The 24,678-nt window shown below is 42.6% G+C and overlaps 1 protein-coding gene across 1 annotated transcript; it reads right to left on the reverse strand.

Moving 5' to 3' along the window:
* Positions 1 to 442: 442 nt before the first annotated feature.
* On the reverse strand, positions 443 to 5,169 carry LOC147959137 (alanine--tRNA ligase-like). The gene is made up of 15 exons (XM_087532496.1): positions 4,909 to 5,169; positions 4,350 to 4,400; positions 4,124 to 4,219; positions 3,685 to 3,783; positions 3,330 to 3,452; positions 2,662 to 2,811; positions 2,497 to 2,568; positions 2,345 to 2,420; positions 2,123 to 2,265; positions 1,917 to 2,025; positions 1,655 to 1,842; positions 1,335 to 1,424; positions 1,062 to 1,244; positions 714 to 887; positions 443 to 581 (listed from the first exon to the last, which is right to left on the reverse strand). Exons 1-15 carry the CDS (start codon positions 5,167 to 5,169, stop codon positions 474 to 476), a joined length of 1,923 nt encoding a protein of 640 aa, XP_087388622.1. The 3' UTR covers positions 443 to 473.
* Between the last annotated feature and the right edge of the window lie 19,509 nt (positions 5,170 to 24,678).

Below are 24,678 nucleotides of genomic sequence, written 5' to 3' on the forward strand. Positions count from 1 at the left end.
TGTCGATACGAAGAGGAAGCCACCGCAATAATGGTGGCTCCCAAAACATCGAAACCAAGCACTCTAACCAAGAACTGTGAGACTTCAAAGGATTGTTATAAGCATTACTGGACTGAAAGCACAACGTCGATTGATAAAGCAAAGGATTGTTATAAGCATTACTGGACTGAAAGCACAACATCGATTGATAAAGCAATTTCACCATGTTCACTCAATTTGATGAACGAACCTGTATTAACACAACTGAGGGCATTAAACAACACCCTGCTGTCGAAACAGACAATGCTTCTAGTCAATTTTCATGATTAATTTTATGTTCATGTATCACAATTAGCGGTAGAAAGGCGAGCACGAGCATCAAGCAGCCACTAAGGAGATAACGATAATTAGTAGACTTTGATCTCCTTGGCCTGAGAAGCATAGAAGCTATGTGGGTAGCAAGCTCCATGGACCAAAGAGACTTCATATAATTATTAGTAGACTTTGATCTCCTTGGTCCGAGAAGCATTGAAGCTCAGCTTCATTGAAGCTATCTGGGTAGCAAGCTCCATGGCCTCCTTGATCCGAGAAGCATCACTTCCCTGTATGCAGACAAGTTTTAGTGTTAGATGCATCCGTATCTAGACAAATCAAAGACAAGTAATATGGAACAGAGGGAGTAACAATAATTAGTACACTTTGACTAAAGAGCTTGAAGATTAACAATGCCTCACCTGGCCCTGGGCAAGACCATTCTTGTCACCGCCTCCTCTCCCCTTGAGCGGTGCGATTGAAGATGTAAGCCAATCCAACACATTGAAGCCATTGGGTGTGTTGGGAGGTACACCGGCATAAATAGCGGCCTTGTTTGATGCCTCGTCTGTGCTGAATACCATCATCAGCAAACTCTGGAAAAGTCAAACCCACAAGGTCACCAGCACATCCAAAGATTTGATACAAGGAACACAAATTAAATGTTTCAATTCGTTCAAAACAAATTGCTGCTTTAAGTTGGAAATTATGCTGAATCTATAGTCATTCTTGGATGATGGGGATAGTACTAGACAGACGTATTGGAGTACCGAGCGGTTCATGGCTTTGACAACTGCTTCACGGAGAGCAGTGGTATCAAGACCCACATCGGCATAGGTAACACAGAAGGGTTTTCCTTCAGAAAGAGCAGCTTCTGCGGCATCTATGGCAGTCTTGACAGCCCTTCGGATATTTTCCTCGCACATTTTCTTCTTCTCCTTCCTAAGTTGATCCTGATATATGCGACAGCTATAATCAGCTTTCATACCATAAATAATTTCTCTTTGACAAGATGTGACAAATGAACTAAAACATTTACAGACCTCCAACTTTGAGACATTGCCTCTTAGATCTGCTTTTCTAGCAGCTGGAATAGCAGCTGCATCCAGTGTATTCTTGATGGACCCAATTTTCTAATGAAGAAACATCATACTTACATCAGAAATAATACAAAGAAGATCAACAGGAAATGGCTACAAAGTACACCTTATATCATCTATCCATATAAAGGCTAAGGGCATAATATTTCTAAGAAAACATGCAAAAAACACAAGAAATTGTGGAAATATCCAATCTACCAGAGTATCACAACCATATGGCTCACACTAAGAGACACAAGCACAAAAGGGGAAAATCTTAGTACCTTTTCCAATGTCGCTCCGTCCAGTTTAGATGCTTCATTGATATCAGTATCGATAGATGATGCCAACTTCATAGCCTGGGAGGCACGCTCAGCAGTAACAGCCGTTATCCTCCGAACACCTTTGGCGATACCCTCTTCAGATATGAGCGCAAATGCTGCAGCATCTCTAGTGTTCGAAATGTGTGTACCTGATATACATAAACTTTAGATGACATAAACTCACAAAAATGTAGAATTACATAGAGCAGAGTAGTAAATATACCTCCACATAGCTCAGTTGATATGGATAACCATTCTTTGCTTTCAGGGTTTGCAAGCAGATCTTCCACTTTGCGACCAATCGATACAACTCTTACAGGATCAGGGTAGATCTACAAAGTCCATATGTAAAACCAATTAAACGAAACAACAGGGCAGGCAAACTGAGATATGAGAACATGGTATGTCGCACAGGGTAAGAGAACACACTTCACCAAACACAGCTCGCAGACCATTTATGCGCCTTGCGTCAGCTAATTTTATTTCTTGTGCAGATACCTCTAGCTCATCCTTTATTTGCTGGTTCACTATATACTCAATTTTTCTCAAATCTTCCGGCTGAACAGGTTTCCCTGTTATTATGTACTGACAGTTGAGTTGACAAGCTTAGGAAAAACATCATGAGGATGCAATATATACAACACGGAATACCATGGGAGAAATCAAATCTCAGCTTCTCTGGAAGAACAATGGAACCTTTCTGGTCAACATGGTCACCAAGTACTTCCTACATATACAATAGCGAAACCATCATGAGTGCAAAAAAGCACTCCCGGTAAAATCTGAGATGTTTGAAAACATACCCTTAGAGCAAAGTTCAGCATATGGGTACATGTGTGGTTTGGAGCAATGAGACTACGCCGTGTGTAATCAACCTACCAAGAGTAATAGAAGTACCGCAATGTAATTTAGCAAACTTCACAGGTTACCTGATTGGTATAAAAGAATTAATCAGTAAAGAATGTTACCTTGCATTTCACTTCATCGCCAACGGACAATGCCTTGGAGTCAGGCCCTTCCAGAAATGAACAGGCGTGCAGGACATAGCCAGCAAACACTTGGACATTGTTCACAGTGAAAGATCCAGATGGACCCTCGATACTCCCAGTGTCATATATCTAATCCAGAAATATCATATGGCATGTCAAAAGAATTCATACAACGCATCACACAACTCTCGAACATGCAGGAGAGCTGTGTATCGTTCATTAAGAAGAGGAAAAGTTTATATATATACAACACCAAACCCCACACAAGAACAGAGGTTACATGGACGCATTTCAAAAAGAACAAAAAACGACCATGGCAGCATGGTGACTTCGAATAAAACATCTATGGTTGTTGAGTGCAAATCGCAATGTTTGTTGGGGAATGTATGGGTATTAACTTGTCAAATTATAACTGAAAATTTTGAAGCCAATTGTATGGGCAACTTCGAAGCCCTCAACACTATTTTCCGCAGAGCGGGATTGGATACAACCGTAATATGGTGTTTGAAATGGTGTAATGACAAAAACATTACTTCAACAATTTATTTATGAGTGAGTTAAATTTAATAAAGAAAAACATCTTGTGGTTGCACTTGACATTTTCATTCAACTACACCAACATCACACTGTCATAAGTGAAGTTGTACCTGACCACCCTGTTCCGCATAGAAGCTTGTGCTTTCCAAAACAAGACCAAAATCTTCATCACCAGATACAGTGGCTATGAACTCTGAGCCAGTATAGATAGCTTTCACCGCACTGCTATGTACCTGCAAAATGTTTTTAGGTACATCGGCCATAATCAATATATAAGTGTTTAACCAGTGCAAAATATGAACGGTGCAAGAACAATCAAAAGCTGGTAGCCAGGTAAATTAACTAATTGAAGGTTATTCGAAGAGGAGGGTTGCTTTCTGCGTAATCCCAAACAGGCACTGAATATTGGAAGGAGCTGTACCTAATAGCCAAACCACAAATGAATAATCTAGCTAATCATCTAACCTCGTGTTGGAATTTCGGGCTATCATTTGTGCTAGTAAGCCCCTGATTGTGCAGCTGTGATGTGGCATTAGCATCCAGGACAATAGATTTTCCACCAGCCTGCCAGAAAACATATATAACAAAATCAGAAATAAGTACTCCCTCCCTCTCAAAAAGCTTGTCTTAGATTTGTGAAGATACGGATGTATCTAGACACTAATGTGTCTAGATACATCCGTATCTATAAATCTAAAACAACCTTTTTGGGACGGAGGTAATATGATATAAACCATAACAGACAAAACTTGCCCAATCAATTGAGCATTAGTGGCATATAAGAGATGCTAACTTTAGTTATTAGAACATTACTAAACAACAAAGGGCAGGAATAATACTTGCGTACCATACAAGACCACAAGTGAAGGATTAAATTTTATATTCAAGGACAAATAAATACAACCTTGTAGCGAGCATTCCTAGCCTTTTGCCTTGCTTCTTCCATAGAAAGATTAAAACCCTCCATGTCAACAGATAGCCCGAAGTCAACTCCCATGACCTGAGATAGGAAACAACAACGATACAAGAAAAACAGACAATAAAAACTTTAACAACAGCATAAACATGAAACATATATCATTGTCAAATTAATTTGATTAAATTTACTGATGAAAACATGAAGAACAAACCTCAGTTAAATCAATTGGATAACCATAGGTGTCCCACAGAACAAATGCATCCTAAAAGTACAAATAACGGTTGCAATTACAAGAAAAATACCAATATAAACTTGAAAGTTTCAGCAGGATGTAACGGAACATTGAGAAACATGACCAAAGTACGATCCAAGAGACATATTTCTTTGCAGTGAACCCCCAATCTCAAAATAAGGACGAGGAGAAGAATTATTCCACATTACTGTAGAAAATATTACCAAGTTTATCAAATAGTTGAATTCCTTAGTTTTGACATGTTTCTCGAATACAAAGGAATGAATTTGAACATATAATGAGGCTAGCCAACTCGTCTCCTCGGTTGTCCCTCGATTTGCTTCGGTTTGGACCGTTGGATGTTGGTCAAACTGTTTATTTTTGCGTTGGTTGACGTTGGATCTTCGTTGGTTCTCATTTTGACCGTGCGGTGAGTTCTCGGCAGACCATGACCTGTGGTCTCGGTCTCTCAGCCGATTGGCTGGGTGAGCCTTTTTCAGGCACGGGCGGCCTCTCCTACCGCGCCGCGTGCGTGCACCATGGGCGCTACGCGCGATATGCGGTTCCCGCTCGCCCCTGTGGTTCGCTCGTCGGTGACGCTGCAGGTGGGGCTGTCTTCTCCTTGGTCCCGCGCGTCATTGTCCTGCCTCTTGCTTTTTTGTGTGCGTGTGGCCTCCTGCGTCTGGATTGGCTCGTGCCGAGTATGGAGCGAGAAGGGGACGCCATCGCCATGCCTTGTCGCGTCGTGAGGTGTACTGGTGGCTTCTTTTTCTTCGGGTGGTCTGTTACCTTTTCCCATGTCACTTTGACCCGTCGCCCACCTGTCTCGTCATCCCTCTCGCCGTCCTCTCTAAGGCATAGCCCTCTTCGTCCGCCCCCAGCAGGCCATGGGGGCGCCACCCTGGTTGCGAGGAAGCCGCTGGAGGAAGAACTCAACTGGACATTGTCGACCGGAGGAGGGGATCGATTCGATCTGCAGAAGAGAGATAGAAGATGAGGGGGAGAGGGAGAGGGAAGGAAGGAGAGGGATTCTATCTGGAAGAGAGAGAGAAGATGAGGGAAAATGAGATGGAAGGAGAGGAGGGAGAAAGAGAGAGGAAAGAGGAGAGGGAGGCGCGACAACGGACGTGAGAGGGTCAATGGTCGGCGTTGGCCTGCCCCGGCGAGGTAGGGCGCGACCTGAAGGTTGGTGGTGGCTCGATCCGCTCCTGGATCAGGACCTACAAGGAGGGTGGGGCTCGGGCACGAGGTACGGCAGGCTGCGCTCCACCTCTTCCTCGAGGAGCATGTGCAGTGGGAGGACAGCAGCTCACGCGGTGGTGAGGGGACCTCAACTGGTGCACAATGGGGACTCCATGCATCTCCTGCGCTCCGCAACCCTCTCCTTCCCGGCACGGCAGAAACAAGGATGCCGAGGCAGTTCAGGTTTGTCTTCACCTCCTCTCATCTGCAGCTTCATTCAAGCATGTATATTAAATTGGTAGGTATTCCAGGGATTTAGCTTATGTATGTACTACACCTACATGGAGAAGTTTTCATGTACACATATCACTGAAAGTGGAATATATATTCCAAATGCCAACACAACCATAGTCCAGTATGCAGAACTATTTGCACCCACGCAGTTATATCAGTTGGTTTTAGTTCTGAGATTTTTCTTTATTTTGCCTTTTTTGGCAAAAAAATTGGATGTATGAAATCTGAGATTTGCACAGTGCATTTCTTTTCTATTCATCTGCAGTTGCGTGGAAGAGTAGGAAGATTGGGCAGAGAGGGTTTCACATACCTCTTCTACACTTACAAGTCTTCCTTTCCAGGATTGCCATGGTGAGCTGCTACTGTAGTGCTTTATAATTTTTTTTGTCCCTTTGCTAAACTTGTTCTCTTATTCTGATGCTATGATTTATGATGGCTAGATGAGATTTGTGGTAAGAAGTTTCCTTTCTTTTGTTTACCTACAGATCTTGAATGCACGATTGATGATTTTGTTTGATAGGTTAGAAATCTAAATAATAAAAAAATTAAATTGTGTAGTTGGTAAACATCGAAAGCCAAGAAAAATATATAGCTTACCTACAATGTTGTTTGATCAATTGCTTTGTGGCAGGCTCACTGATGGAGTATGCCTAATCTTGGACTCAATTTATTGCCTGGTGTTGATGTGTTTCTTTTATTCTATTTAGGTGGGTTCTAAGCTACTAAGGGAAACATACAATTTATCAGTTTGAGACCTGCTTCAGTCTGTGTGCTGCTGCAGGGGGCTTTGGATGGTGGTCTTGATATTCAGCACAGTGACAAGAGATTTGCTGGCTTCAAGAAGGATGAGAAGCAGCTGGACACTGAGATTCACCGCAACTACATTTATGAAGATCATGTTGCAGACTACATGAAGGTGAGTTGGATCCATTGTCCTTGTGGTATTATTATAATGCAATTTCTTCATTCCCCTGGGTATCGTTGTTGTATACATGAATTCTTTCTGAAAGATATCTGAGCCTGATTCATCCATATCTGAGCCTGACTCATATTACAGCACCAAAACATGGCATCAAAATACATGGCAGAGATCCTTACATGATGCTTAACAAAAGACTAGCACTGAGCTACGGCCAAATCAACCATTAACAGGTTCAAACAAGCATGGCAAAAATGCATTTGGTAAACAGATTTCAGACTTAGTGAAATTAACACTTGTCTGGAATTTTAGATCAGATAGCACTCTTCGGAGCATGAAAACTATATGCTACAGGACCTGAACATGGCAAAGTAAAGCATGGCATGGAGCTACTCAAAGAGCTTAACAAAAGTCCCTTAGTGACCTTGAGCCAAAAGGGATCAGAAAATACATTTGCAAGCATGTGAACATGGCAAAAACATCATCAGTTCTCAGACTTAGTGAAAACTGGAGCATGCTGAAACAGATATCAAGTAGGCATGTTTACGAGCTCGAAACACTCACTACAGAGCAAGTCATGACAATCTAATCTTACACCCATCAAGAATACACAAAATACAAGCTAGACATGGCAAGAACAATAACATAGAATGCACGGATCAACTACAACATCCTCGGCCAAATTGCTAACAAGTAGACAATCTGCCCAGATTCACGAAATGACAAAATAGTGCTCGATTGACTGAAGCTAGGGTGCTCCATAATTGCAAACAAGGACATGGATGGATAGAGCACTACAAGATTAACAAAACATTCTTACTGATCATCCTCAAAAGAGGCATGGATCACTAGGAAACAACATGAACATATGGCATATTGAGATAAACAGTTCAAGGACTTAGTGGAAATGCTAAGTCCCTGAAATCAGCATTAACGAATGCTCCACTTTGCAAGCTTGTGCTAGTCACCACACATATCACAAAAATACATGGGTTGCACCTCTGGATAGATGGCAAAACATATAACAAAACTCATGTAGAGCTCAGGGGTGTATCATGCACACAATAATCATGGTAAAAATGACAAATATCTAATTGGAGCAGCAGATCTGACAATTATCTCAAATAGCACTCTTCTAACAGCATTTCGGGCATCAAGATGAACTCAAATGAAAATGATGCAATGAGATGAAATGATGTGCTCTCTGAGACGAACATTTTGATATGCTATATGCCCAAAACGGATCTACGGATGAGGAGATACGACATGATGAACATAGCAAAAAAAATAAGGGAGAGGGGGAAAGTCAACCGAGATATGTGGATCTGAGATCTAGGGTTCGGTGGGCACGCGGCCCGAGGCAAGTCCGGCAACCACTGTAGCTCCGGCGATGGTGCTCGACGCGGGGACGGCCGGGGTGGCCACGGTGGGCTCGCCGGAGCTGTGGATCCGGCGCGGCGAGCTTGAAGAGGAGGACGTCGGGCGTGGGGCGCCGTGGGCGGGCGGATCCGGCGCCTCCGGCGACGAGGTGCTGCAGGGCGGCCGGCAGACTTGGGTGGCGGGGCGCGTGAAGACAAAGGCGGGGCGCGTGAAGACAAAGGCGGCGCGCGTGGGAGGCAGGGCGGCCCGGTCGGACGGCGGGGAGGGCCGGCGCTGGGCCTGCGGGCCCGCGTCGGTGGGAGGCGGCGAAGCGGTCCCCCGGGGAAATGTGGCGGCGGCGGACGGACGCGTCCGGCTCCGTCCAGACGTGTCCGGTGGCTGCGAAGACGAATTTTTTTAGGGTTTGGAAGGGAAGATCCGGGATTTCGAGAGGGTGGTCTATATATAGAGGTAGAGGGAGCTAGGAGTGTCCAAATGAGGTGCGGTTTTCGGTCATGCGATCATGATCGAACACTCCAGAAGGTGGAGAGGGTTTTGGTGGGTTTTGGGCCAAAATGGAGGGGTGTTGGGCTGCAACACACACGAGGCCTTTTCGGTCCCTCGGTTAACCGTTGGAGTATCAAACGAAGTCCAAATGGTACGAAACTTGACAGGCGGTCTACCGGTAGTAAACCAAGGCCGCTTGGAAAGTCTTGGTCCAATCCGGAAATGTTTAATCCCCACACACAAAAGAAAGGTAGAAATGACCACCGGAGGAGAACGGAACGCCGGAATGCAAAACGCACAATGGGGAAAATGATCGAATGCATGAGATGAACACGTATGCCAATGCAATGCACATGATGACATGATATGAGATGCATGACAACGATAACAACACACGGAGACAAAAACCCAAACCCGAGAAAATAAAATAACTTAAGGCCAGAAACGGCAAGAGTTGGAGTACATATTGGTAAAATCATATCCGGGGTGTTACAACACTCCACCACTACGAAAGGATCTCGTCCCGAGATCTAGGACTGAAAGAACGCCGGGTATTCAGAACAGAGGTGATCCTCGCATTCCCAGGTAGCTTCACGGTCAGAATGGTGTGACCACTTGACTTTGAGGAATTTGATTGACTTGTTGTGAGTCTTGCGTTCAGTCTCTTCAAGAATAGCAATGGGGTGCTCACGATAAGAGAGATCTTCTTGGAGCTCAATGTCCTCGAAGTTGACGGTGCGGTCAGGAGTCTTGAAGCACTTACGGAGCTGAGAGACATGGAACACGTCATGCACATTTGTAAAGTTTGAAGGAAGCTCGAGTTGATAGGCGAGATCGCCTCTCTTGCTGACAATCTTGAAAGGTCCCACGTATCTGGGGGCAAGCTTCCCTTTGATACCGAAGCGGTGAGTACCTTTCATTGGAGAGACGCGGAGGTAAACATGATCTCCGATCTCGAAAGCCAAATCACGGTGCTTACTATCATAGTAGCTCTTCTGGCGGGATTGGGCTGCTTTGAGGTTATCTCGAATGACTTTGCACATTTCCTCTGCCTCTGTGATTAAGTCATTTCCGAGAAGCTGACGTTCACCGGTTTCAGACCAGTTAATAGGGGTATGGCACTTCCCGCCATACAGAATTTCGAATGGGGCCTTGCCCGAACTTGCTTGAAAACTGTTGTTGTAGGAGAATTCAGCATAAGGAAGACAATCCTCCCACTTCATGCCGAAGAAGATCACACAAGCCCTGAGCATATCTTCAAGAATCTGGTTGACACGCTCGACTTGACCACTAGTTTGAGGATGGAAAGCTGTGCTGAAGCGGATGTTGGTGCCCATGGCCTTCTGAAAAGAATCCCAAAACTTGGAGGTAAAGATGCTGCCACGGTCTAAAGAGATCACTTGTGGAATACCGTGCAGAGAGACAATTTGAGAGGTATAGAGCTCCGCCAATTGAGCTGAAGTGATTGACTCTTTGATAGGCAGAAAGTGAGCCACTTTAGTGAGTTTGTTGATAACAACGAACATAGCATCATTGCCACGCTTGGACTTTGGAAACCCAGTCACAAAGTCCATTTCAATGTGGTCAAACTTCCATTCTAGAATGGCAAGAGGTTGGAGGAGACCAGCTGGCCTTTGGTGTTCTGCCTTCACTGTTCTGCAGACATCACATTCATTCACGAACTAAGCAATCTCGCGCTTCATTCGAGTCCACCAATAAGCCTGCTTGAGGTCCTGATACATCTTCGTGCTCCCAAGGTGGATGGAGAGGAGAGAATTGTGAGCCTCGTTCATGATCACTTTACGAAGGTCACCTTTGGGCACAACAATACGATCCTCGAAGAAGAGAGTATCCTTGTCATCAAGGCGGTAGCACTTGTACTTGGGTTGACTCTTGGCAATCCCAATCTTCACCTTCTTCACCATAGCATCAAGAAGTTGAGCTTGGCGAATCTGGTCTTCCAAGGTAGGAGAGACTTGAAGGTTGGCGAGGAAACCTTGAGGAACAACTTGTAGATTAAGTTTGCGGAAAGCTTCACAAAGCTCGGGTTGATAAGGCTTGAGAATCAGGCTGTTGCAATAAGCCTTTCTGCTCAATGCGTCAGCAATCACATTGGCCTTGCCTGGAGTATACTCAATACTCGGATTATACTCTTGAATCATTTCGACCCATCGAGTCTGCCTGAGGTTGAGATTAGGCTGAGTGAAGATGTACTTGAGACTCTTGTGGTCGGTGAAGATGTCCACTTTTCTTCCCAATAAGAGATGTCTCCAAGTCAAAAGAGCATGCACAACTGCCGCCAGCTCGAGATCATGAGTGGGGTAGTTCTTCTCGTTGGGCTTCAACTGGCAAGAGGTATAAGCCACAACTTTCTTCTCTTGCATCAACACTGCGCCAAGACCTGAAGAATTTGCATGATCAACTGTGTGTTTGCATTGGTTGCGGCCATCACAGCTTGCCATGCCTCCAGAGGAGGCGGAGGTGGTGGTGGATCCTGATTCTGATTCTGATTGGTGCTCTTAGCGGGAGCCATCCTGAAGAGGTGGACCACCGTTAGCACATTGACAGATAAAATGAAGCTGAATCAAACGGGTTGAAATTGCAACATAAAGTCTTCACATCCGAACATAAGAACGAATGCATTCCACTTGAAATGGTCACATATCCATAAATTGAGAAGCCACTTAGAATTTAGGTAGAGGAATAAATCAACAAGGTATGGATCAAGAACGAATACTCAGTAAGAAATCCCAATCTCAAACCAAATATCCGTGGAAGAAGAACTAGAGCTACAAGAATTCCCACCTATGAAACTCCCGAACCTTTCCGGTTATGCAATCAGGTGTTGGGGATATAGGGAAAGCATAATATCTCACCCAAATCTAGCAAATCCTACATCCAGCTGTATCCATCCTTCAACACATAACCGAGAAAACTTCGGAAACCATCTACCTCAACCTTCAAAAAGCATCCGTTATACAAGTTATGGCGATACTCCCGAACTCCCGCCCCAGTACTGGGTGGCGTCGAGGTTATCTCACCAACGAACTGCATAAAAGAGATTTTCGATGTCGGCGTACTAAACTCAGGTATTCCAGAACTGCAACGATAAAATTGTGACGACAACACCTCGGAGCTCAACTCCCCGGGACACTGCCACAACCCCTAAAGACAGGAGGCACCAAGAACAATGTTCTCGTCACAAAACCATCGGAACGATTCCAAGATACCCGCGTGATCCTAAATTTTTTTTTGTGAAATTTGAGAAGAGAATAGTCAAAACTCTACGTCAGGATGCCTTACCAGAGCAATGACGAGACTTGGGAGTAAAAAGAATTCCTAAACTCTCTGATATATAATTCCTAAATGACTCAAAACATTTTTTTAGACACAACTCGGCCGCTAAAACGATCAAGCAATGGGGCTCCTAAGGTCGGGGAAGGCTCTGATACCAACTTGTAACGCCCTCGATGCGGCTATATCTCTCACGTGTCGAGGCACGACTTAGAGGCATAACCGCATTGAAAGCAATGTCGCAAGTTAGGCAATCTTCACAACATCTCATGTAATATAGATAATAAAAGGGGAGATACATAGTTGGCTTACACTCGCCACATCAATCAAAGTACATAAATAGCATTACATCAATCAAACACTCATGGCCCGACTACGGCGCCAAAATAAAAGATAAACCCAACATGCGACACGGCCCCAATCGCCCCAACTGGGCACCACTACTGATCATCAGGGAAAGACACGTAGTAACGGCGTGAGTCCTCGTCGAACTCCCACTTGAGCTCAAGCGCGTCATCTGGAGCGGAATTATCAGGCCCTGCATCTGGTTTGGAAGTAACTATGAGCCACAGGGACTCAGCAATCTCGCACCCTCGCGATCAAGACTATTTAAGCTTATAGGTAAGGCAAGGTAATATATGTGGAGCTGCAGCAAGCGACTAGCATATATGGTGGCTATCCTATTAGCAAAAGAGAGCGAGAAGAGGAGGCAAAGCGCGAACGAACAACTAAAGGGCAACCTGCGGCAAGCATTACTCCAACACTGTGTTCACTTCCCGGACTCCGCCGAGAAGAGACCATCACGGTAACTTACACAGTTGATTCATTTTAATTAAGTTAAGGTTCAAGTTATCTACAACCGGACATTAACAAATTCCCATCTGCCCATAACCGCGGGCACGACTTTCAAAAGTTCAAATCCCTGCAGGGGAGTCCCAACTTAGCCCATGACAAGCTCTCACGGTCAACGAAGGAATAGACCTCCTCCCGAGACGTTTCGATCAGACTCGGTATCCCGGTTCTTCAAGACGCTTCGACAAGTTAAAACAAATCCAGCAACAGCGCCCGAATGTGTCGACAAATCCCGATAGGAGCTGCACATATCTCTTTCTCAAGGCACACTCATATTGTCCTAGGTATGGGTAGGCCAGCCCAGAGTTGCCCCTGGTGGCCACCGGCAGCTGACAGGTGGACCAACACTAAGAGGAGCACTAGCCCGGGGGGGAGGGTTTAAAATAAGATGACCCTCGGGCTCCGGAAACCCAAGGGAAAAAGAGGCTAGGTGGTAAATGGTAAAACCAAGGTTGGGCATTGCTGGAAAAGCTTTAATCAAGGCGAACTATCAAGGGGTTCCCATTATCACCCAACCGCGTAAGGAACGCAAAAATCCGGGAACATAACACCGATATGACGGAAACTAAGGCGGCAAGAGTGGAACAAAACACTAGGCGAGAGGCCGAGCCTTCCACCCTTTAACAAGTATATAGATGCATTAAGATAACATGGCAATATAATGATATCCAACAAGTAAAATAGTGTTCCAACAAGGAACGGTCTCCAATCTTCACCTGCAACTAGCAACGCTATAAGAGGGGCTGAGCAAAGCGGTAACATAGCCAATCAATGGTTTGCTAGGACATGGTGGGTTAGAGGTTTGACATGGCAATTTGGGAGGCATGATAAGCAAGTGGTAGGCATCGTAGCATAGGCATAGCAAAAGAGCGAGCATCTAGCAAAGCAAAGATAGTAGTGATTTCGAGGGTATGATCATCTTGCCTGCAAAGTTGTCAGAGTTGACAGGATCCTCGAAAGCAAACTCAACGGGCTCCTCATTAGCGGACTCGTCTCCCGGCTCTACCCAAACAAGACAAACAAGCAACAATGACACAATCAACCACGTGCGAACTCAAACAACATGATGTAAAGATGATATGCTATGCGGGATGCAATATGGGATGCATATGCAAGACTTGACGAGGAATGAATGAACCTGGCCTCAACTTGGAAATCCAAGTGTGCCACTGGAAAGATGAGATGAAATCGCTTGAAAACTATATAAAGAATGCCGGAATCGGAGTTACGGTTTGGAAATGGCAAGCAATTCAAATATGACCACGTTCTGCGATTTACAGCAAGTAGCCATCTAAAAGCAACAAGATGAACATGCTACAGCACCCAAACATGGCATCAAAATACATGGAAGAGATCTTACATGATGCTTAACAAAAGACTAGCACTGAGCTACGGCCAAATCAACCATTAACAGGTTCAAACAAGCATGGCAAAAATGCATTTGGTAAACAGATTTCAGACTTAGTGAAATTAACACTTGTCTGCAATTTCAGATCAGATAGCACTCTTTGCAGCATGAAAACTATATGCTACAGGACCTGAACATGGCAAAGTAAAGCATGGCATGGAGCTACTCAAAGAGCTTAACAAAAGTCCCTTAGTGACCTTGAGCCAAAAGGGATCAGAAAATATATTTGCAAGCATGTGAACATGGCAAAAACATCATCAGTTCTTAGACTTAGTGAAAACTGGAGCATGCTGAAACAGATATCAAGTAGGCATGTTTACGAGCTCGAAACACTCACTACAGAGCAAGTCATGACAATCTAAGCTTACACCCATCAAGAATACACAAAATACAAGCTATACATGGCAAGAACAATAACATAGAATGCACGGATCAACTACAACATCCTCGGCCAAATTGCTAACAAGTAGACAATCTGCCTAGATTCACGAAATGACAAAAGTAGAGCTCGATTGACTGAAGCTAGTGTGCTCCATAATTGCAAACAAGGACATGGATGGATAGAGCACTACAAGATTAGCAAACCATCCTTACTGATCATCCTCAAAAGAGGCACGGATCACTGGGAAACAATATGAACATATGGCATATTGAGATAAACAGTTCAAGGGCTTAGTGGAAATGCTAAGTCCCTGAAATCAGCATTAACGAATGCTCCACTTTGCAAGCTTGTGCTAGTCACCACACACATCACAAAAATACATGGGTTGCACCTCTGGATAGATGGAAAAACATATAACAAAACTCATGTAGAGCTCAGGGGCATATCATGCACATAATAATCATGGCAAAAATGACAAATATCTAATTGGAGCAGCACATCTAACAATTATCTCAAATAGCACTATTCTAAAAGCATTTCGGGCATCAAGATGAACTCAAATGAAAATGATGCAATGAGATGAAATGATGTGCTCTCTGAGATGAACATTTTGATATGCTATATGCCCAAAACGGATCTACGAATGAGGAGATACGACATGATGAACATAGCGAAAAAAATAAGGGAGAGGGCGAAAGTCAACCGAGATATGTGGATTTGAGATCTAGGGTTCGGTGGGCACGCGGCCCGAGGCAAGTCCGGCGACCACTGTAGCTCCGGCGATGGTGCTCGACGCGGGGATGGTCGGGGTGGCCGCGGTGGGCTCGCCGGAGCTGTGGATCCGGCGCGGCGAGCTTGAAGAGGAGGACGTCGGGCGCGGGGCGCCGTGGGCGGGCGGATCCGGCGTGGGTGGCGGCCGGAGTTGCGGATCCGGCGCCGCCGGCGACGAGGTGCTGCAGGGCGGCCGGCGGACTTGGGCGGCGGGGCGCGTGAAGACGAAGGCGGCGCGCGCGGGAGGCAGGCCGGCCCGGTCGGACAGCGGGGAGGGCCGGCGCTACGCCTGCGGGAGGCGGTGAAGCGGTCCCCCGGGGACACGTGGCGGCGGCTTGTTGGTCGGCAGCGGCGGACGGACGCGTCCGGCTCCGTCCGGACGTGTCCGGTGGCAGCGGAGACGAATTTTTTTAGGGTTTGGAAGGGAAGATCCGGGATTTCGAGAGGGTGGTCTATATATAGAGGTAGAGGGAGCTAGGAGTGTCCAAATGAGGTGCGGTTTTCGGCCACGCGATCGTAATCGAACTCTCTAGAAGATGGAGAGGGTTTTGGTGGGTTTTGGGCCAAAATGGAGGGGTGTTGGGCTGCAACACACACGAGGCCTTTTCGGTCCCTCGGTTAACCGTTAGAGTATCAAACGAAGTCCAAATGGTACGAAACTTGACAGGCGGTCTACCGGTAGTAAACCAAGGCCGCTTGGCAAGTCTCGGTCCAATCCGGAAATGTTTAATCCCCACACACAAAAGAAAGGTAGAAATGACCACCGGAGGAGAACGGAACGCCGGAATGCAAAACGGACAACGGGGAAAATGCTCGAATGCATGAGATGAACACGTATGCCAATGCAATGCACATGATGACATGATATGAGATGCATGACAACGATAACAACACACGGAGACAAAAACCCGAACCCGAGAAAATAAAATAACTTAAGGCCGGAAACGGCAAGAGTTGGAGTACATATTGGGAAAATCATATCCGGGGTGTTACACCAAGTGACCAATTTTCGAAGAATTTGATAAAGATTGAGAACTGTATATTGCTAGTTTTCCGCTGCAATAAAGTTGATAATGATGATTATTTCTTAGCAAAGTTGTTTAATAGAAATACTATCATCACATTGTTTATGAGTTATATGCATTATTTCCATTTCCGCCCAACGGTGATATGGAATTAATGTAGAAGAACGAGTTTTATTCTAATTCTACCACAACGGTGATTTAGAGTATAAAAGGAAAGTTTTAAAAAGTTTAATGTGCGTATTTTTTAACCAGACCAACGTAGGGTTATTTTTATGCTCATTATTGTTGATTATTGGCTAAGTTTTCTCAGACTAAAAGTTTTCCATGCTTTCATTCGTGAAAGCGAATGGCTGGGTACTTGTTACCCGAAATATGACCAAGAAAGGTCATAACGTGAGGGAGTATGTTCTCTCTAAAGAATAGCTTCAAATGAAAAGAATTCTTGGACATTAATCCAAGAAAAGAAAACAAATAGGTCATTGAGAGTCTTGGTTGACAAATGTTTTTTCATGTATTCTATATGAAGAAGATTTTTCAATCAACACGATTTGAGATGAAACAAGCAACATGCGTGTTTAGTTTGACCAACGTCAGATTAAACATGTGTGTCAAAGAACGTTCGAATTTATTACTGAATTTGGTGATTGCATATGCGGTCAAAAGAGCCAATTCTGGCATTCATGTTCCTTACAAGGAATTACCTGCATAGCGGGAAAGAGGATTATGGTAAAACCCGCATGGCGAGGAAAGTCTGGGAAAATACCTGCGTAACTGGGTAAAGTTGACATAGTATTATGTCAAAAATCCTATATGTCAGGAGAAATTCAAGCAAAGAACTTATCCTGTATGACAGGAGAAAGATATGATGACTCATGTGCTTAATGTGTCTCACTCTAGAAGAAAAGTATGGAGTAGCTATTATGCTTTCCTAGTTTCGACCGTATACCTTATGTGTAATGGTCATTAAGCACTCAATAAATCCAAAGAGATTAAAAGTTACAGATGAACCTAAAGATAAGAATTATATGCAAGTGAGACTTGGGAAAGTACTAATGATAAAGAACTCTGTTGAGTTTCTGAAATGAAATGAGGAAAAAGTACTGCCATACTAGTTAAAAGATAACTTCATTTTGTATGAAGAGATAACTTCATTTCGTATGAAGTAATCTGATGAATGAAGTAGATAATCGAAGTTTCCTCAATTCACAAGAGTTATCAATGGTTTTCGAAATTGTGGCAGAAAAGTTCTTGCCACATTTCGAGGGGGAGAAAGAAATATGAGATAAATTAAGATTGATGAAACTCCCCTATACTTTAGATAATGTGATGAAGAATGTGATCGTCTGGGGGAGTATGACGGTCATATTAATACCCCTAAAGAAAAGAAATAGTTGTATTTCTGGATTTTTACAGTTCCAACAGCAGATAAGGAATACTAAGACAGTACTTAAAGTGCCATAAAGAAGAAAGTTTTAACAGAATAAACCCAAATTATAAAGTTTAAAGATACGCCATTTTTAGTGAAGATGGAGTAATCTGGGGGAGCATGTTGTATGACCTATACAACACCTGATGTTAGCCCTATAAAGGATGAATGAGTACACATGGATCTTGTGACACAGGTCCCTGTAAAACTTGTTGCCTCTTGGAAATGAAAGACAATATAATTAATTTGCCTCTTGGGAATGACAGAGCAACAACAGCCCCATATGAAAGAAGTGCCAGTACCTGAGACACTGATGGTCTCAAGGAATGAGAAAATCAGATACTTTTGATTACTATAAAGTCTATGTTAGTGAAATTCAAATGGAGGTTGATCCCACCTCATTTAAAGTGCTCATTCGAGTTTTAAGAAGTGTCTGCTTATCTAAATGATAAGAGACTATGTGAGATGAAATGAAATTAGTGAATCCCGACGATGTTTGGGACTGATGAGTAATTTCCAATGGAGCCAAAACAGTAGGCTGTATAGAGTCTACAAGCACAATGTGACTCCAAAGGAAATATGTAAAGGTGTAAAACACGACTTAAATCGAAAGGTTTTTGCGCGTTTTGCACTGAATAAATTACAATAAGTGTTGGTAGCACATCATGATCTGAGTTACATTAGATGAAAGATATCATGATCTGAGTTACATCAGATGAAAGTAAAGAACACAGGGGATACTGCCTAAAGAAGTCTTTTATGGACTAAAGCAATCAAATGTTGTTTTGGGTTAAAGAAAATGAGAGTTCAATTGTATTCGTGCAAATTTATAGAATGGGAAATTCATTTCCTAATCCTGTGCATATGGATGACATCCTACTTGCTGGTGGTGATGTCAACCTAATGCAGGAGGAGAAAAGAAGTTCTTGTCCTCAAAGTTCAAAAGAATGTTCTCGGTAGAGTGTCTCTCGTTATTATTATCGAGATTCACCAAGAAAAGAATAAAAGGGGTATTAGGAATGTCACATGGACATGCTATGCATGCGAGAAAACCTACGCCTGTTCTTATAGTCAAGGGTAATAGAACTGGAATCTATGGTGTTCCAAAAGTTGATGAGAAAAGATTGAAAACGGATATGGTACCATATGCTTCAGCTGTTGGAAGCTCAATATATTGCCCTGACACAGTTCACATATCCGGGTTGTTTTGGCAATGTCCAGTCCATATATAGATCACTGGAATGGAGTCAAAGATATCGGCCTCATGCTTGAAAGAAATAAGTGCTCTCGAAATATTGTGAGTACAAAGACATGTCTTGTGAAATGTATAGCGAAATCCACAATTGTCGCTAACTTTCACACTTGGAGTTTTGGTGTGGAAAATCTCCAAAGAATGAACAATTATCATCAATGTGATGCAAAGATATGTTATAGCTTGATATGAGGCTGAGGGACAGGCAAAATGGTTATGAAGACCTGTACCCGGAGTTGATAATGGTTGACAACATCGATAACTATTTTAAGTCTTTCGCTCCTACGACAACGAGTCAAGTGTTGATGCCAAACACACTGACACAGAGTTATGCGTTGTAAAGGAGAAAGTCCGGAATTATGTAGGAATGCTTGAAGCATAAAAGCAACAGACAAGTGTTTGCAGATCTGCTTATTAAAGGCTTACCGCCCAGTGTGTTCAAAGAACACACAGTCGACATGGGTTTTATGGTATAGTCTAAAATTTCCGGACAATAAAAGGGCCCAAGGTTAACGAATTTGTTTCAAAACAGAGAGGTACGTTGTGGCTGTCTGATTCTATCGGCAATTGAGCTGTGACGATGAAACATGTTCTATGTATTGATCTGTTATGAAACAAGGAAAGTAAAAGTATAAGATCAAAAGTAAAAGTTGAGATCAAGGGGGAGAATGTTAGGATGATCTCCACCGTGTGGGCCCAACGGCCCACCGGGCCCTTAGATCCGCGCCCTGATCGGGGGCGCTCAACCCACTATGGGTGACGGCCCCCTGTCACCTGCACTATATAAAGAGGTGGGGGCCGGCGGCTCGCATCGCGAGGTTCGTCCAGCGCCGTACACCCCACCTAATCCCCTACCGATCTAGGGTTAGTGCAGTGCTGACGGGAAGCGCCGCCACCACTTCGCCCATTACTCTCTGCCATCACAACCGGTCACCGTCGCCATGGCCGGCACCGGGAGCTCCTCGAGCCACAAGTTGAAGGTAGGACCACCGGGATCCCTAAGCCTATCCGATCCATAGTATCTATCACGTAAATGTCATTTCATGTCGATTTTTTGAATTAAAATGATTAAGAATTCATTAGAATACAGGTTAGGAAAAAATAATTAAAAGATCAAAGAAAAATGAGGCAAATAATCTAATCCTAACTAAAGAGGTGCAAATCATCTAATCACAAAGTAAAACGTGGCAAATCATTCAATTTCCCGGCTAAGACAATCAGGGTGAAAGAAGGGATAGCTTTGTCTAAAAAAAACTAGCCGGAATAGGCTAGATTCCCAGATCCATCCGTACAGTACAAAAAATTGGATGTTTTTTTTGCTAAAAAAAGAATATACCCCATCCGTTCACTTTTATAAGTCATTTAAGACAACTGAAATTGACCCCTTTTACATGATGTCTAAAATGTCTACAAGGTCTTATAAAAATGAACAAATAAAGTACAAAAAATTGGACGTTTAATAATCTGTATGTGTAAGCGGGAGCTCCTAACCGGCGCCTTCAGCGCCGGTTTCGAGTTGTGGCGCTCGAAGCGTCACGATACTGGGCCGGCCCAGGAGGGTTTCGATGGATCACAGCGAAGCACGTTACGGAAAAAAAACGTGAGAAAAAGCGCGACTGCCTGGTTTCCAACTCAGGATCGCAAGTACTTCTTGCGATGCAGCAAGTACCACTACACCACACAAGCTCTGTTGTCCTACAGGTAGGAAAACGTGCTACTTAACCATTCGTTTAGTGAAACATTTAACGTAAAAAATCTGAAAATTAGTTGAAAAGTTGATTGATTTTGAAAAACAAGTTCAGCGATTTTGAAAACTAGTTCATCATTTTTTTTAAAATTTCACAAAAGTTAAAAAATTTCAACGGTTTTGAAAAAAAATTCATCGAATTTGAAAAAAGTTCATCGATTTAAAAAAATGTTCATTTAATTTCAACAAAAGTTCACCAAATTTGAAAAATATTCATCTATTTTGAAAACTAGTTCATAAGTTTTTAAAACAGTTCACAAAAATTTATAAAAGTTCATAGTTTTGGAAAAAAGTTCATCGAATTTGAAAACAGTTCAATGATTTTGAAAAAAGTTCGTCTATTTAAAAAATGTTCATTGAATTTGGAAAAAGTTCATCGATTTTGAAAACTAGTTCATAAGTTTTTAAAACAGTTCACAAAAATTTAGAAAAATTTCATCGGTTTTGAAAAAAAATTCATCAATGAAAAAAGTTCATCGATTTTTATAAAATTTCATTGAATTTGAAAAAAGTTCATCGGTTTTGATAAAAAGTTCGCGCATTTAAGGAAAGAAAAAAAAAGAAAGGTAAATGAGAAAAAAAAAGTGAAAAAGGAACAAGAAAAAAACATGCCCAGAATTTGACCAGGGAACGACCTAGAAAAAGAATAAAAAGAAAAGAAGGAAGTCTGTAATCACAAGTGCGTTGTCATCATAGTGGTGAGTACGCTGCTCTGTTAATTGATTTCCTGTGTTCGATCCCTAGCTTGCGTGCGCCCGTTTGAGGAAATTGAAGAAAAGGGCGCAGCGTTGGGGGGAGCTCCTACTGAACGCTCGTTGCGTTCAACAGGGCGCCGACGCACAGGGGGCGACGCGACTTCGCACAGGTACGTCGCTGCGGTGCGCCGATTGGGCCGGCCCATTGGAGTACGCTGCAAATACAAGTGATAATTTGCAAAAAAACTAGCAGAGCGTGCTGGCTGGGAATCGAACACAGGACTTTCAACTTGCACTCGCACTCGCACCCTATTAGCCACTAGGATGGAAGTGCTCAGTTGACCAAACTGCAGCGGAAATCTACAATAACTAAAGAAACTATAAGACTGTTTGAAAAACATCTTTTACGATTTTCCAAATAGCAAAAACAAAACGTGAATGTTTTATCAAACGCGAACATTATTAGTTTTTCTTTTTACAAATTTTGAGAAAACTCAAACATTTTTCAACACACTAACGAATTTTGGAGACGCGAACATATTTTTTTAGAACGGAAACATTTTTTAAACTACCCAAAAAACTGAACAGGAACAATTTTACAAATTCTGAAACAAAATTTGGAAACACAAACAACTTTTGAATTTCCCAAACATTTTTGGAATTTGTGACATTTCTTTAAAGCACAAACATTTTCTGAATCTTGACAACAAATTTTGAAACAGAGAACATTTGGAAGCACGGACAATTTTTTAAAGCACAAATTTTTTTGAATCTTTAGAACAAATTTGGAAGCGCGAACAATTTTTAAAGGACGAACATTTTTTGAATCTTGAGAACAAATTTTGAAAACTCCCGAACAAATTTGGAAGTGCAAACAATTTTTTAAAGCACGAACATTTTTTGAATCTCGAGGACAAATTTTAAAATAGAGAGCAATTTTGAAAAATTCCTAAAAAATTTGGAAGCGTGAACAATTTTTTAAAGCACAAACATTTTTTTTGAATCTTGAGAACAAATTTTGAAATATAGAACAATTTTGAAAAATCCTGAACAATTTTGGAAGCGCGAACATTTTATGAAATCCGGTATACTTTCTGCATTTCGAAAGTTTTGAACTTTTTGTGTAACAGGAACAAATTTTGAATTGGAGAACATTTTTTCGAAAACTGAAAATTTTATGAAAATACGAACAACATTTGAATATTTTGAATTACTTTTGAGAAAAAGAGAAGAAAAATAAAGAAAACAAACAAAAAAAATCAGGAATATTTTTCGAAATTGTGAACAAAATTTAGTAAATGTGAACACTATTTCAGAAATATGAACAATTTTTGACAAAAAGAATATTTTTGAAAATTCTGAACCATGTTTGAACTTTTCGAAAAGCTTACAAAGAAAAAGTAAAAAAACAGAATAAGACAAAGAAAACGAGGAAAAAGAAAGTCAGAATAAGACTGAAGAAAAAATAGTAGAAGGAACAAATGGTTTTTTCCTCGTTTTTAGTTTCTTTAAGTTTAGCATTGCTATTCTTATAGATGCACGAGCCAGTCGCGGTGGCTAGCGCGATATGTGTTCCGCTACAGGAGGTCGTAGGTTCGATCCCTAGCACGATCGTTTTTTGCGGTTCGTCTCGCGAGGCGAAACCACTCCAATGGGCCGGCCCAGGGTGAGCTGCGCCTGTGCGAAGCGGCGACTACTTGCCGCAGTAAGCGGCGAATAGGAAATTCCAGCGTTGGGCGCAGCGTAAGGAGAATGAGCCCTCACGTACATCCACTCATGGGCCGGCCCAAGATAAAAGAGTGCGAGGGCTGGTTCGTTCCCGTGATCGCTCGTTCCAAAAACAAAAGGTGTTGCTTCGCTTCGTTTTTTTTTGGTTCGATCGTTTTACTCAGTTTCGAATTAACCGGTCGTTGTTGACCGCTGATCAGTTCAACATTGACCGTTGACTTTCCAGAAAAGGTTCACAAAAAACGTGATTTTTTTTCAAAAATCACGAACTAAAAAAAGGTCAAATATTTTTGCAAAAAAATCGAAAATTTTAAAAAGTTCATGAATTTCAAAAAAAGTTCATCTAAGTTGAAAGAGTTCACCAATTTTTAATAAAAAATTCATCTAATTCGGACAAAAAGTTCACCGACTTTCAAAAAAAGTTCATTGGTTTTGAAAAAGGTTCACAAATCTGAGAAAAAGTTTATCAAACTTGAAAAAAAGTTCATTGAATTTGGAAAAAGTTCATCGACTTCAAAAAAGAGTTCACCCAAAATTGAAAAAAAGTTCATCGAATTTGAAAATAGTTCACCGGTTTTGATAAAATGTCATCGAATTAGAATAAAGTTCATTTAATTTGAGAAAAAGTTCACCAATTTTGAAAAAAGTTCATCAAATTTGAAAAAACGTTCATAAATCCGGTGAAGTTTTTATATTGAATTAGAAAAAGAAAAGGAAGAAAGAAGACTAAAAATGAAAAAGAATGAATAAAAAGAAAAAGGAAGAAATGAAAAGAAAAACGAAAAAAAAGAAAAGGAAAAGAAAGAAAGAAAGACTAAAAGAGATAAGAAGCTCAAAGTTATCACATAACTCAACTAGCGCGGGTGGCCAGTGAGTCCTACGCTGTAAGCCCGCGTTGCAGGATCGAATCCTTCTTAGCCCGTCGACTTTTGCATCATTTTACAAAAGAAAATAAAATGAAACATGGGCTGGCCCATTGCGGAGGAGGGGTGTGCGCCCTGTACCATTAACGCTATAACGGCCGCTGTTTAGGAAATGCCTGTGTACGCCTCATAAAAGTAATCGACTGCATGTATTTTCTGGGTCGCGCAAAGCTTAAAACATTTCCGGCCCAGACTTGAACGAAACGGCCTAATCAGCCGTTTTTTCCAACCCAGGCTCGCTTGAGCCACGTGTGCCTCTCGGAGGAGGGGTGTTTTTGCATCATTTTACAAAAGAAAATAAAATGAAACATGGGCTGGCCCATTGCGGAGGAGGGGTGTGCGCCCTGTACCATTAACGCTATAACGGCCGCCGTTTAGGAAATGCCTGTGTACGCCTCATAAAAATAATCGACTGCATGTATTTTCTGGGTCGCGCAAAGCTTAAAGCATTTCCGGCCCAGACTTGAACGAAACGGCCTAATCAGCCGTTTTTTCCAACCCAGGCTCGCTTGAGCCACGTGTGCCTCTCGCCTGCATGCGTTGG

Source organism: Triticum urartu, chromosome 7A, assembly GCF_056163025.1.
Source record: "Triticum urartu cultivar PI428250 chromosome 7A, HENAU_Tu73, whole genome shotgun sequence".
NCBI classification, from domain to species: domain Eukaryota; kingdom Viridiplantae; phylum Streptophyta; class Magnoliopsida; order Poales; family Poaceae; genus Triticum; species Triticum urartu.

Bases quoted from the DNA above. Each gene is read 5' to 3' on its own strand.
- LOC147959137 (XM_087532496.1), bottom strand. From the start codon at position 5,169: ATGGGAAAAGGTAACAGACCACCCGAAGAAAAAGAAGCCACCAGTACA. The intron at 2,266-2,344 runs GTATTCCGTGTT...ACATAATAACAG, and splicing joins GAGATTTGATTTCTCCCATG to GGAAACCTGTTCAGCCGGAA. The intron at 1,425-1,654 runs GTACTAAGATTT...TTTCTTCATTAG, and splicing joins ACGGAGCGACATTGGAAAAG to AAAATTGGGTCCATCAAGAA.